At 43.0% G+C, this 13,757-nt stretch overlaps 3 protein-coding genes across 3 annotated transcripts; 2 read left to right on the forward strand and 1 right to left on the reverse strand.

Moving 5' to 3' along the window:
* The first annotated feature begins 92 nt into the window (after window positions 1-92).
* On the forward strand, window positions 93-7,115 carry dis3 (DIS3 exosome endoribonuclease and 3'-5' exoribonuclease). Its single transcript, XM_076075930.1, has 21 exons — window positions 93-416; window positions 725-882; window positions 1,076-1,272; window positions 1,522-1,595; window positions 1,714-1,881; window positions 2,126-2,296; window positions 2,416-2,532; window positions 2,699-2,836; window positions 3,045-3,191; window positions 3,302-3,418; window positions 3,511-3,612; window positions 4,076-4,140; window positions 4,275-4,359; window positions 4,485-4,612; window positions 4,786-4,872; window positions 5,043-5,199; window positions 5,410-5,624; window positions 5,799-5,967; window positions 6,262-6,420; window positions 6,527-6,649; window positions 6,811-7,115. The coding sequence occupies exons 1-21, from the start codon at window positions 198-200 to the stop codon at window positions 6,877-6,879; spliced, it is 2,865 nt and encodes a 954-aa protein (XP_075932045.1). The 5' UTR covers window positions 93-197; the 3' UTR covers window positions 6,880-7,115.
* A 235-nt stretch (window positions 7,116-7,350) lies between these two features.
* On the reverse strand, window positions 7,351-11,538 carry bora (bora aurora kinase A activator). Its single transcript, XM_076075852.1, has 12 exons — window positions 11,458-11,538; window positions 11,044-11,220; window positions 10,799-10,905; window positions 10,639-10,684; window positions 10,453-10,531; window positions 10,269-10,310; window positions 10,100-10,156; window positions 9,747-10,018; window positions 9,408-9,570; window positions 8,722-9,308; window positions 8,465-8,605; window positions 7,351-8,279 (listed from the first exon to the last, which is right to left on the reverse strand). The coding sequence occupies exons 2-12, from the start codon at window positions 11,197-11,199 to the stop codon at window positions 8,259-8,261; spliced, it is 1,671 nt and encodes a 556-aa protein (XP_075931967.1). The 5' UTR covers window positions 11,200-11,220; window positions 11,458-11,538; the 3' UTR covers window positions 7,351-8,258.
* A 99-nt stretch (window positions 11,539-11,637) lies between these two features.
* mzt1 (mitotic spindle organizing protein 1) lies at window positions 11,638-13,067 on the forward strand. Its single transcript, XM_076075751.1, has 3 exons — window positions 11,638-11,953; window positions 12,163-12,308; window positions 12,511-13,067. The coding sequence occupies exons 1-3, from the start codon at window positions 11,902-11,904 to the stop codon at window positions 12,532-12,534; spliced, it is 222 nt and encodes a 73-aa protein (XP_075931866.1). The 5' UTR covers window positions 11,638-11,901; the 3' UTR covers window positions 12,535-13,067.
* Window positions 13,068-13,757: the final 690 nt, after the last annotated feature.

Here is a 13,757-nt window from a genome sequence, read left to right on the forward strand (position 1 = left end):
CATGGTTTCTTAATATATAGTAACATTTACGATTGATATCACCACCTGAAATCAAACTTCACGTGTTTGTCAAAACTCTGGGAAGGTTTCGTCGGCCCACTGAGTTATTTTACACATGGGCAGCTAACTCCCTGCTTGTCACCAAATGGTAGGAGAAAAACATCGGAATTTCATCTCTTGAGGAGTTAATCGTCATCATGTTGAAATCTAAAACCTTCGTGAAGAAGACCCGGGCGGGTGGGGTGATGAAGATTGTGCGCGAGCACTACCTGAGAGATGATATTTGGTGCGGAAGCGAAATTTGCGCTGAATGCAAACAGGAGTCCGCGGTGCTGCAGACAGACGCGTCCATTGAGAGCAACCTGTGCTCTTATCCACATTATGTGATTCCTGACACTAACGTTGTGCTGCACCAGGTAAAAAAAAATGTCCACGCGGACTTGTAGCCCGAGTTGGTGGCTCCCATGTGTTGTGATAATACAAACTGTATCATCTCATCTTATGGTTATTGTGCTTCTAATATATTAATACATCGATATATTATTATGTGTGTGTCTTTACATGACTATACTGTCAGTATGTTGACATAGCTGCAGTGGAGATTCCTTGATTTTTGGCCATTTTTATATCAATTGTTTTGTTGACACCCATACAAACTTTACACCTGATTCTGGACAGCTCTGAGACTCTTCCCCCTTGTGTTTACAATGTCTGTGTCCTGCAGATTGACGTGTTGGAAGACCCCGTGATTCGTAATGTGATAATCCTTCAGACTGTGCTGCAGGAAGTTCGCCACCGCAGTGCACCAGTCTATAAGCGCCTGAAGGACATCATACATGAGAAAGAGAAACACTTCTACACCTTTACCAACGAACACCACAGGTACAAAGACACCACGAACCTTTTTAATGCATCACGACATCTTAATTGCACAATAGTGATGTGTAAAAGTAATCAGGGGAAAAGTACATTCCCCCTCACATTAAGATCTCCTTATTAGAACTCCCCTGTGATATACATTTGCTTGTGAAAAGTATGACTTTTTGTCAACCTTACACACTCTCTATTCTTCCAGAGAGACATTCATTGAACGTGAACCCGGTGAGAGCGCCAATGACAGTAACGACCGCGCAATCCGCGTGGCTGCAAAATGGTACAGCCAGCACCTGAAGAAGGCCGAGTCCGAAGCAGACGGACTCAAGGTGGTCCTCCTCACCAACGATCAGGGGAACAAGCAGAAGGCCGAGGAGAGCGGCTTGCTGGTATACAGATGTAAGCGCTCTTTCTTCGGGGGGAAAGAAAATATGACGGGGAACAGCAGCAATTTCTTTCACATCGTTTTCCAAACACGCTGCATATCAAGAAGACAGCTTGTTGTAAATTCTACCACAACTTACAAAGGGGTTAACGGTCACTCTGATTGAACAACCACACATGCCTCCTCACTATTTCCTATTGTATTCTAGTATGCTTTCAAATGGCATCAGCTTCGTCACGAGTATTTATTCTCTTACGTTGCAGTTGAAGAGTACATCAAGAGTCTGTTAGGGAACCCTGAGCTTGTGGATCGTCTGGCTTTGTCCAATGATGACAAGGTAAACTCTAAAAGCTATTTCGGAATGCGTGATTTGTATCTGTACCCCCACGTTTACGCCCCTGCCCTTTCTCTGTGCTCTTCTCCTTGCATTCATTTATTTTTCTTTCCTCTCTTAGCATGATATCACTAGCAGTAAGGTGTTATTCCCAGAGCACCTCCCCCTGTCCAGGATCCAGGCAGGAATCAAGAGCGGCACTTTCCTCCAGGGCACCTTTAGGGCCAGCAGGGACAACTATCTTGAGGCCACAGTCTTTGTTCAGGGAGAGGGGGAAGACAGCACAGAGGTGTGTGTGTGTGTGTGTGTGTGTGAGCGCGCATTCGTCTGTAAATGTACAATGTTTGTCTGAACAATTATCCAAAATCTGGAAATGTAAGAATCTCTCAGACATCTACTGGGTTTTAGTGACAATTTGTCATGTCGTGGTTTTCCATTTAGCGGAATAACTACAAGTTAATTGACTGTAAAAACAAAATGGGAAAGCATGCAAACGTTTAAAGCTCCGTACTGTTCCTTCGTCTTGCTGCCAGGTTCTCATCCAAGGTCTTCAGAACCTCAACAGAGCAGTGTACCAAGATCTGGTTGCTGTGCAGCTGTTGCCGCGCAGTCAGTGGGTGGCGCCCTCGTCAATCGTGCTGCAGGACGAAGGCGCAGCAAAGGACGATAATGAGGAGGACAAAGAGGAGGACGAGGAGAAATCAGTGAGTTTGGTATCAGGGTGCGGTGCTACACAAAAAGAGACTAATTGAATGACAACCCCAATGTGACTTCTGTAGTTACAGTGTCTTAATAACCTTTGTGTTCCTGTGTGTCCGAGCAGTTGAGGATATCAGCAGCAGCTGAAGCAGCCAGGAAGCCCACCGGCCAAATAGTGGGAATCATCAAAAGGAACTGGAGGCCATTCTGTGGCATGCTCAATCTCTCCCAAATCAAAGAGGTAAGTCTCGACTTCTCTATAACACCGTATGTCATACACAGTTTATTTCTTGCTTGTTTTGAAAATGTGCAGCTGTTCATGAATCTCTGAATACTGTACAAGCTGTGTAGCACTTCCCTGTCCTATCCTCAGCCAACCATCTCTTTTCTTTCCTTTTTTCTTACAGTCAACCCGACATCTCTTCACCCCGGCAGACCGGCGTATCCCGCGCATTCGCATTGAAACGCGCCAGGCATCCACGCTGGCAGGCCAGAGGATCATGGTGGCCATCGACGGCTGGCCCAAACACTCCAGATATCCCAATGTGAGTTAGAACTGTCAGACTGTCCAATCTGTGGAACTTAGTTATACGACATCCCCACTTGCCAAAGTTTGACAGAAAACAGATTTTTTTTTTTTTTAGGTTTTCTATATTTATATGAAGCCCCACTTCTCTAGCAAGGCACGTAATAATACGCGCAAAAACACCAAGTCAGTCCATGGAGATAAATCAGTCCTTTCTTCTTTGTTAGGGCCACTTTGTGCGCAGTCTGGGAAATGCAGGGGATAAGGAGACGGAGCAGGAGGTGCTGCTACTGGAGCACGACGTCCCCCACCAGGCCTTCTCTCAGGCTGTGCTCAGTTTCCTTCCCAAGATGCCGTGGGCCATCACACCAGAGGTAATGAGATGCACTCCGCAGTATTCTGGCCACATCATTTATCGCCCTATGATTTGAAGGAACATGTGTTTCGGTCTGTGTATATATTAATGTTGATGTTTGTGGAACAGGACATGGGGAGGAGAGAGGACCTGAGGCTTCTGACGGTGTGCAGTGTGGATCCTCCTGGATGTACAGACATAGATGACGCCCTGCACTGTAGAGAGCTGGATAATGGAAACCTTGAGGTGCACATACTGGACACATACATTATGAAGTAGGAAAAAAACATGTTTGTATTTCATATGGGCCTAAAGTATTTTATTGGTTTGTTTTATAGGTGGGCGTCCACATCGCTGATGTCAGTCACTTCATCAGACCTGGCAACGCTATGGACAAAGAGGCTGCGAGCCGTGGCACCACTGTCTACTTGTGCGGCAAAGTAAGGAAACACACACACACACACACACTTGCATCCGAGTGTTTTCACAATATCAGAATTTGAAGGTCACTACCAACATCCGCCTTCTTGTCTGGGAGCAGTGAACCTGTTTACAATGTAGTAAAACTATTTGACACCGTTGCCATGTTTTCAGCTGTTTGATTTTTGTTCCACCATCGCGGGCCCGATTACAGCTTAATCACACAAATGTCTCTTTTCACTATTCCATTCATCTTTTTTTATATCTAAATACAGTATATGCCCTGTGACGATGCCAAACACACTTAGTATTGAAAGTTTATTCGATTTATTTAATAAAATCAGGGCGGTTGTATTGAAAATTTGGATATTTCCTGCTAACCAATAAGCTTACCGTGACCACTAGATAGTTGATTTTAGAATTTGATTGATTCGTAAAAACATATTTTGAAAACTAAAACAATTTATATTGTGTGTCCATCAGAGGATAGATATGGTTCCTGAGCTGCTCAGCTCCAATCTTTGTTCTCTACGCTCCAATGTGGAAAGGTGAGGAGAAACTAACATACACTAACACTCTCATCATAATAAATATCATCAGCGCTCTTTCAGTGAATAAACCGATGACTGTTTCGCTGTTAAAATGTTTGTCTCTGATTCAATTTATTTTTTTTTTTTACCAGGCTGGCTTTCTCATGTATCTGGGAGATGAACCACAAGGCTGAAATTATCAAGACCCGGTTCACAAAAAGTGTCATTAAATCCAAGGTAGAGTACCAACGTACGATGAAATGCACTTTGCAGTTGATGTGAGAATTTAAATGCACTGTGATACTACCACCAAGATGTTTTCAAGTGTGGGTTTTGTTAATGCCTGTTCCCTTGTCTTACAGGCATCTTTGACCTATGCTGAGGCCCAGATGATGATTGATGACTCCACCAAGAATGATGACATCACCAAGAGCCTGCGAGGTCTCAACAAACTCGCCAAAGTCCTCAAGAGGAAGAGGATAGAGAAAGGGTAAGGACTGGAAGTTAGGAGTGATGGAGGCTGAAGAATAGATTTACAGAATGAAGGAGGATGCATTCTAAGGCTTTGGCCAGGAAATGTTATTGACAACTTAAAATAGAAATCAAAAGCACTGGCTGTATTCAACAGGAAGAGTGTTTTATGTCACATTTGATCTCTTTCAGGGCGCTGACACTGTCATCCTTAGAGGTCCGATTCCACATCGACAGTGAAACCCACGATCCCATTGACCTCCAGACCAAAGAACTCATGTAGGTGACTTCAAAAAGGAGCTTTCTGCAGAATCCTTTTTTATATATATATATATATATATATATATATATATATATATATATATATAACCCTTTTCTCCACAAAACTTAATTTCAATGTTTGTCCCACTGTATGTTTTGGACTTATAAACCCATCTCTTGTTTATTAGGGAGACGAACTCTATGGTCGAGGAGTTCATGTTGCTGGCCAATATTTCAGTTGCCCGGAAGATTTACGATGAATTTCCAGACTGTGCTATGCTGAGGAAACATCCAGCTCCGCCTCCATCGAACTACGACATCCTGCTCAAAGCTGCAAAGTCCAAGGTGAGCGGAGATGGATGGCCATGCAGAAAATGTCTTCTTGTCGTTTTAAGCTTTATGCTTGTCTGAGCTTGAGCTAATTTCATCAGTTTGCCTTGTTATGAATGGAGGATGTTGTCCATCAATTGGCAGTATATTCAGATATCCAAAATGTGTATGTGAATATAATTTAAACCTGATTCCTGTCAACCCTGTGTGACCTTTTCTCTCCAGGATGTGGAGATCCACACGGATTCGGCGAAGGCCCTGGCTGACTCCCTTGACGTGGCCAGAGTGGACGGCTTCCCGTACTTTAACACGCTGCTGCGCATCTTGGCCACTCGCTGCATGATGCAGGCTGTCTATTTTTGTTCTGGCATGGACAGTGATTTCCACCACTATGGCCTTGCTTCAGCCATTTATACACACTTCACGTCCCCTATTCGGAGGTACGAAAACAGATATTCTTCACATCTTAACGAGATGTATAACAAAGACGTGCACAACTGAGACACTACAGCAGCACAGTTCTTACTAACTTCCTTATGTCTTCCATATTTTTTCCTTTTTCTCTCTATCTGAACCTCTACCTCCTCCTCCTCTTCATCTGCTCCTTTGCACAGGTACGCAGATATTATAGTTCACCGCCTGCTGGCAGTGGCCATAGCAGCAGACAGCACCTACCCAGACTTGATGGATAAACAAAAGCAGTCAGCGCTCTCCATCAACCTCAATTACAGACACAAAATGTCACAGTACGCACAGAGGGCATCTGTGGCCTTCCACACACAGGTAAACAAAATGTCTTCTTCAGCATTCGGTTGTATTCAGCTCCACCCTCTCCTGTCACTTCTGGTTGCAAAAAACCAAGATGGTGACGGCCAAAGTGCCAAACTCGTGACTTCAAAACCGTAGTCCACAAACCAATCGGTGCGCCTCTTATTTATAATCTATGCCAGAACCATCGTGATAAAGAATTAGCTGTTCGTTTATGACCCAATGAGCCTTTGGAATCCAACAGACCTCTCACCATACTGCATCGTTCACCATAAAGTCATGCTTATAATGCAAATGATCTTTTTCCAGTTGTTCTTCAAGAGCCGAGGCATTCTGAACGAAGAGGGATTTGTTCTGTTCGTGAGGAAGAATGCAATCATCGTACTCATCCCAAAGTTTGGCCTGGAAGGAACGGTCTTCTTTGATGCCAAAGACAAGGCGGGCCCAAACCTGCATTTTGATGAAGAGGTATAAAGTTTTTTTGTTTTTTTTATAGCTGGTTAGATCAACACTGTTAAACTAAAACTATCAGAGGATGCTGTGCTTTAAAGACCTCTTCTATAAATGTTTTTAGGGTCCCACTCTGAAAGTAGAGCAGCACACCTTCCACATATTTGACAGGGTGAAGGTCACCATCAGCCTGGACGCCTCCAACATTCAGCACCAGAAGATCCGCATGTCTCTGATTGAGCCTGTGGTAAGGACTGACTAACGAGCAGTGGTACACAGTTATGGCTACCTGTACGTCTTTCATTTTAGCCAAAGAGATTTGTCTCTTGAGGAAGGTCAACATGTTTTCAGTTTGTTGAGAATTTACTCAAAACTAGCAGCCTTTTAAGTTAATTTTCTTTATTTCAGATCTCCGGTGTGAGTGTTCCAGCCCCAGATGTTGAACCACCGGCCAAGAAACCAAAGCTGGACCGCTGACGCAGAAAGCAGAGCAGCAATTCACCCGAACCACCAGATCAAGAAGTTGCAAAAGTCTATATACGTTGACTCTGTAAACTGCTATATTTTGAGCAACGGTGCCCATTTTAATAAATCAACCCGTGTGAAGCTGCACCGCGCTGCTCTTTTTATATGATGTGAGACACTTGTTGCTACATAGAGCAGTGGAACTTGTCAACAATGTAGTTACAATCAATAAAGTGTTATTGTTTTTACCTAATAGTTTGTGTGTGTTATGTAAGCCCAGTGTGATTAAATCTTCTGGTTCATAATGGAGACAAGTCGTTATTGTCCACAGCGGTACAATTTACAGCATGTGATCGGGTGCCAGGTGATCTTCTAATTCAACGTGTAAATAAATGGATTTCATTCTGTAATGTACACAAGTTGCCAGAGTCCATAAAAAAAGCATCAAAATAGACTAATTTAAAAAAGAGCCAGGGATGGATTTGTAATGTTTAATTTTATCTGCAAAATATCAAAGTTTGTTTATTATCTGGCTCCTGGCCCCGAGCAATGCAAGTAGAGTATCCGTGGTCCACAGTCCTGTTTGCTTACCACAGTGATGTAACCATTAGGTCAAGATACACAGAATACATTGTAGAAACTACCAACTCAAAAACAATGTCTTCTCGAGCCAGACAAAGAATTCAAGTTCATTTAATGCAATAACAATCCACTCAATGCTTTTATGTATATATATATTTTTTTAAAGACAAATGGCTCAATCAGCTTTTCATTGGTTAGTGGCATTATTCAGGAATAAATATAACAATCCAAATAAGATCCACAAGCAATCTGTATTAACAATAAAATCATAAAAAAAAAATCATGATAAACTGTTTTATAAAAAGATAAATACAGTACAAATCTGATGTCATCTGAAAGTCAAGTTATCAGGTTGATCGTGTCAGCGACGAATAAAAATGAAATGATGACTTCAGCGTCAATACAGCATTCAAGGAGATTACCGTTGTGCAAATTTAATACAGAAATACTTTTTTTTCTTCCCCTTTATCACACCAGTAATCAGTACTCGGTCCATAAGAACTGTTGACTTATAATAATTGCTTATCAGTGTCTTACACTGGGACTAAGAGGGGCTATGGGTTAGTATTCTCCCTTCCAGCCTGTGATGAAACACACTATAGTATGACAATGTGAACTTTAAACCTTAACAATATTAATAACCAGTTGAGAAACCCCTCACTTCAAACCGACACCAATCCCCCCCTAACCAAATCAATGCAACATAAACGCTTCAAAACAGTGTAAACTTTGTTGCATTTGGTTACAAATGAATCATCTTAAGCTTCCAGTGGAAGAGGCGTCCCTTTAAAATGCATCGATCAGATGGCTCAGTGGTGAGGATAAAATACCTGGAAAATGAGAAACTTATTGTTAGTGACATGAAAAGTAAAATGAAAAATGAATTTAAAAAAAAATGTTTGTGAAGTCTGCATGACAATTTCAGGATTGTGTTTTAAATAAGTGCTGATACTGCATTAGCTCTAAAGACACAAACTCACGTGTCCATCAGTCTGTGTGTAAAGGGTTAACTTACCTTTATTTTAGTGTGTCGAGTCAGTTGCAAGGCTTCTTCTGCCAGGTTTGAACTGAAGGACTCTTTGCCGTGACAGTCAGAGCCGAGGCCGTCTATAAGGCTGGCAGTGCCTGCTGAGGTAGTGTTGTAACCGCTGTCCACCTGAATGCACCCGAGAAGCAGACAAACATCTCAACATGAAAAGACAAATAAGAACTTAAATATAATCGCAAAACAAAGAAAAGAACAAAGCAACTCTGAGTTCTGCTCACACGAACCTGCATGCTAGAATCGTAGCGTATGCTGCTTCCCTCTGCCAGAAGAGACGCAAACATACGAGAGCTTTCTGTTGCCGACACATTGCCCATACGAGAGCTGGTCAGCTGTGCCGAAAGCCCCGCACCTTCCTCCTCTTCATCCTCCAACCTCCCTTCCGTCTCGGCCTCCCTGCCCTCCTCCATCTTCACGGGTTCCATAGGATCCAAGCTAACTCTCTCAGCGTCAGCGAGGTGTGCGTCGCAGGCCAGCGGCGAAGTTGGATCTAGCTCCATAAGGGGGAGAGAAGAGGAGGAACAGGAGGAGGAAGATGGAGAGAAGAAGGGGAATTGATGCTCAGCCTCCTGATTGTCTTGAAGCTGCGGGTTGAGGATCGGGGAGATGAGGGGAGGAGAGGCCCAGCAGCGGACTCTGGGCCGGGGCTTCGGTCTGGCGTTGTGCTGGGACTCGTTGTGGCAATGCAGCTGGTGCGGGGAGCAGCTACGGATGGGTGAGCAACCCTCGACAAATGGACTCACGTTGCAAGGAGTGACATTTTTGTCCAGGGGAACACCCAGTGGAGTAAAATTGCTCGGCAGCTTCCTCTCAGCTAAAGAAAGAACAGAGAGTCAGATTTAGTTTGAAGAGAAACAATAAACTTGAAACAATTCTGCCTTATTCCGTATGAGTGACAAAACATATAGTCTACCTGAGCATGTGGGTGTGCGTGCTGCATGTGCAACAATAGGCGAAACTGTGGGCGAGGCGAGGCCAGCGTGAGACGACTTATCAGGGAACAGAGGACTGGGGATGCTGCCGAGGCTGCAGTCCCGGAGGCAGCCGTGCTGGATGGGACTGGACGAGAACTGACCCTATAGTAAAGACAATGCAAAGTGTTCATTTACTAAACAATTTGATCCAAATAAAGGAAAAAAAAAGACATTTTAGCTAAAAGGTTAGTTACTCACGTGCTGAATAGATTAGGCAATAAACAGAACGTGGATTCTGGGAATAATCATCATTTCCATCCCTAAACATCTCCACTCACCGTAGAGGGAGTCAGAGCCGACACGCCACAGGACAAAGGGGAGAAAAAGACAGTGTCTCCCTCAGACCCTGCGACCCGTCCTACAGATCCCTCTCCTCGGTGTAGAGAAAGCCTCTCGTCCGTGATGTGGCTTCTCTCTGGGCTTGGTGGGCTGGAGCTGTCAGAGCCGCTGTAAGTGCCCCGGCCATCGAGGAAGAGTTTCCGTCTCAAGGAGGAGGAACTAAGACTCTCCTGCACAGCATCGCAGGCTTCATCGCAGCGGTAATAATCCCCTGAGGAGAGGGTAGAAAAAGATGGTGACTTGATAGTAAAATACTCTGAATTTAGTGTACGGATGTTTATTTAAGGCTTACCCAGTACTTTCTCCAAATCAAAAGCCAAGGGTAAGGAAAGAGTTGTCTGACAAGCAACTGTAAAAGAAACATTATAGAAATGAATCAGAAACAAGTAAGAAGATGGTGTAGAAGATTGAACACTATTTGTAGAAAGTGATGTCAAAACCCTCTCAAAGAAAACACCAACCTGAGATTCTTTCTGGCTCCTCTGCAATCATTGCAGACTTACCTACAAGTGCACAATACAGAAACATGAACAAGAAATGCTTAAATAACGTACAAAACCAAAATAAAGGCAAACAAAAGGGATGACAATGGGACTAGAAAAGACTTTAGTCGTTAAAAGTAAAATAACAATCAGATGAACTTACTTTTCGTGTACATCTGAGGGCCTTTACGAGCTTCTGGTGCTGCCCAGGGCGAGGGCACAATGGCTCCTTTGGTGAAAAACTTTATTGGGAGACAGACAATTTACATCATTTACAAAATGAATCAATAAATCGTGAATATATTAACTCATCTATCCAATGTGATTCGCTTTGATAAGAATCTCATACCTGCTCAATAGCATTCTGTCGCTTTTCCTCAATGTCAGAATCCATCCTAGATGGGTGGAGAACACATTCGACACAATTTGCATTTAACACACCAGGATATGACTATTACTCACAATGGCGTCCTTGATACCTACTGTGACTACGGTGTTTCACAACATACCTCGTCTGGCTGAGGTAAAAAGACTGCCGCTGGATGTCCTCTGGGTCTATGTGCACTGGGATAAGACTGGACATCTCATCAATAGACCAGTTAAACTTGGGTGGAGTCTGAGGGAGAAACAGAGGAGGAAGTGAGTAGAGCAAAACAATATGTGGACATATGACAGGATTTAGATTTTTGCAGTAAGGCCACATAGTGGTAGGTCTAAATATTTGAGGAGATGGGTGTGAGGTGTTCAAACTGACCGTTTTACAAGGCTTGGACTTAAAGACAGAGGGGCTTGGCACCAGGGGTTCACGGAGGTGGTGGTAGTCATTGGGACTTTCAAACGGGTTTCTTATTGAAGGCCTGCCTGGAGTCTCCGGAGTGATCTGTAACGTTAGCTCGACACGGTCCCCCATCTTAGGTCAAATATTCCCGGTCTGCATGAAGGAAAAGGACATTTCAGACAAACAATTGACAAAGGCACAGTCCACTCAAACGACAGCTTTTGGTAAGTCAACGTTCTTTAAGTTACATTACTTCCCCTGTTAGCTTCAGAGGAAGCAATTAGCTAGCTTTAACTCTGTCCTCTTTCGTAACACACCACTTTACTGAAACATGAAAGGTACATATTAAAATTGGCTAACGATAAATAAATATACACCGTTGATACTTACAACTAACTGTTAAATGAGCCAGGACTTTGAACACCCAGCTAAATGCATTGAGTAGTCGGCAAACAATCGTCAGGGAGAGAGTTCAAACCAACGTTTATTTCAATTTCCCCCATGAGGCCCACTAGCCAATAGAAACATTGCAGGAAGTTCTTGGCAACCAATCAACGAAGACATGTTACGTCACTTCCGCCGACAGTTTCGTGTGTTAGCTTAGCAGGCACGGTAGCTAACTAGCTGCTAATGCAGTCCCTTAATGACAGTGCTTTTCAATTATTTGGGAGCGCGTATCTAAAATGAATGCGACACGTTTAACGTCTGGTTTAGCTATTTAAAAAACATAATATTGTATCGCGTAAGATACTTCAAGTTGTATTAGTTAGCCACCTGCTAGCAAGCGTTTGCTAACGTAATTTAGACTAACGTAATTTAGACTAACGGTACACTATGGCAAGTGCAGCAAGCGCAAACCTAAACGCAGTCCGGGAGACCATGGACGGTAGCGTTAAATATATATTTTACATTAATGAGCATGCAGTGGTTTGTGTATTTGTAAAAAATAGTGTTTTTGCTAACCCCTAGCTTGCTTGCAATCGTATTGCTAACAAATTGCATAGGACGTGAAGCTGTCCAATGTTGTATTGTGACTAGAAAATGAACCTCAGTAATGTTTTGGTAACTCAACGTGACGCCTTCTTCCTCCAACAGTGCTCCTCGAGATCTCCAGGTTGCTGAACACAGGTTTGGACATGGAGTCTCTGTCGATATGTGTGAGGCTGTGTGAGCAAGGCATCAACCCAGAAGCTTTGTCTGCAGTCATCAAAGAGCTGCGTAAAGCTTCTGAAACCCTCAAGGTACAGGCTCCCAAAGAGCTCACTTTAGTTTAATAACAATAACATAAACTAACTAACACTGTTGAAGAGAAACTGTTGTGGACTGTAAAGGAGGGTTAAGTCCCAGTCCTGTTTACTAACCTCAGTAACATGCTTCGCAGTGATCTCATAATTTATCATGGTGATGCATCACTGCCACTTTTGTATTTGTTTTCTCTTTCAGGCTCCTGAAAACTGCACTAACTGAAGACGCAGCCCGATCGTCTCAGTTTGAACTCTAATGGGATCAAGCCCCATTCCTGGATCTGTACCTACGACGGGCTCTCCAGCCAATCAGATATGCCTGTGTGTCGGCACTGTGTCCTCTGTGCTTTGACTTGTGTCTTGAGTTGTTGTGTGGAGGTATCAACCTCGGTCCTCTTCCTAAACACAAATCTTCTCCCGACATGAGGGCATGCTCGGCCATTCTGCCTCATATTTGCTTGCAAGTTTCTCCTCCGGCCATTTATAAAGTGGAAGATCAGAATGGTTTTAGCATTGACATCCTGCCTCAATTTAAGAGCATACTTTCAATTTCTGATAGTCAACTTGTGTTGCACTTTTCATGAGAATTTTTTTTAATGATGTTGTGAAATATCATTTGCTATGAATTGTATTTTAATTTTGTGTATGCATAATGCATTTTTCGACTTAAACCTTTTGATATTTCCATTTTCTGCTTAATTAAGCATCAATGATGGCTCAAAGTCTAAATTAAAATGCTGCCGTCAATGACCACAAGGTGGTGTTGTGTCATTCTTATTCTTATCTGAGACATAGGTGTTTATTAGGCGTTATGTTTTAATTCTGTGTTTCCACTCTCAGTTTCCCTGATGTCTGAGAGCAGTGAAATACTGAGACTTCATCGGGTACTTTTCAAATCATAGTTTCCTTATTTAACGTGATGTCTTTTTTCCTATGCAGCCTTGATCCCATTGTAGAACATAACAAAGCATTTTTCCCCAGTGATGTAATTCTTAATGGCTTTCAAATGGGACTTGAAATTTTCTGAAGGATTGTGCAAAGGAAATGATCTTTCCTGTCACACTAGGTGAAAGGGAAAAAGATACAAACACGGCGCATGCAGGGGTGATCACATCAACATGTACAAAAGACATGAACAAGGGTCATTCTTTACAGCAGGATGTCCTGTTGAACTTAAATCTTACCCCCTTAATGTCTATAAACACACACACAAAAAAATAATTTGAGATTTATTACAAACTTTACAAAAAAAACGTGTCTTTGATCAAGCAGAAATGAAGCCCCTACATCATGTGTCTCACCACACAGAGCATTGTTTTGTTTCTCCACCGTCTGTGAAATAGCTCTATTCATCTTCGAGACGAGGGAAAATGCTGAGAGCACAAAACATTCCTCCACAGGCCAATATACAGGCTAGAAGTGACCTCTCATCCGAAAGGGCTCGAA

Source organism: Anarhichas minor, unplaced genomic scaffold (assembly GCF_050575085.1).
Source record: "Anarhichas minor isolate MPS153535 unplaced genomic scaffold, ASM5057508v1 ptg000054l, whole genome shotgun sequence".
NCBI classification, from domain to species: Eukaryota; Metazoa; Chordata; class Actinopteri; order Perciformes; family Anarhichadidae; genus Anarhichas; species Anarhichas minor.

Excerpts from the sequence above, each read along its gene's own strand:
- dis3 (XM_076075930.1), top strand. The coding sequence starts at position 198 with ATGTTGAAATCTAAAACCTTCGTGAAGAAGACCCGGGCGGGTGGGGTG. Across the intron at positions 4,873-5,042 it reads CTCCAGACCAAAGAACTCAT|GGAGACGAACTCTATGGTCG; the intron begins GTAGGTGACTTC and ends CTTGTTTATTAG. Across the intron at positions 5,625-5,798 it reads TTCACGTCCCCTATTCGGAG|GTACGCAGATATTATAGTTC; the intron begins GTACGAAAACAG and ends TCCTTTGCACAG.
- bora (XM_076075852.1), bottom strand. The coding sequence starts at position 11,199 with ATGGGGGACCGTGTCGAGCTAACGTTACAGATCACTCCGGAGACTCCA. Across the intron at positions 10,311-10,452 it reads CCCTCAGATGTACACGAAAA|GTAAGTCTGCAATGATTGCA; the intron begins GTAAGTTCATCT and ends GTGCACTTGTAG. Across the intron at positions 8,606-8,721 it reads GCTACGATTCTAGCATGCAG|GTGGACAGCGGTTACAACAC; the intron begins GTTCGTGTGAGC and ends GGGTGCATTCAG.
- mzt1 (XM_076075751.1), top strand. The coding sequence starts at position 11,902 with ATGGCAAGTGCAGCAAGCGCAAACCTAAACGCAGTCCGGGAGACCATG. Across the intron at positions 11,954-12,162 it reads AGTCCGGGAGACCATGGACG|TGCTCCTCGAGATCTCCAGG; the intron begins GTAGCGTTAAAT and ends TTCCTCCAACAG. Across the intron at positions 12,309-12,510 it reads AAGCTTCTGAAACCCTCAAG|GCTCCTGAAAACTGCACTAA; the intron begins GTACAGGCTCCC and ends TTTCTCTTTCAG.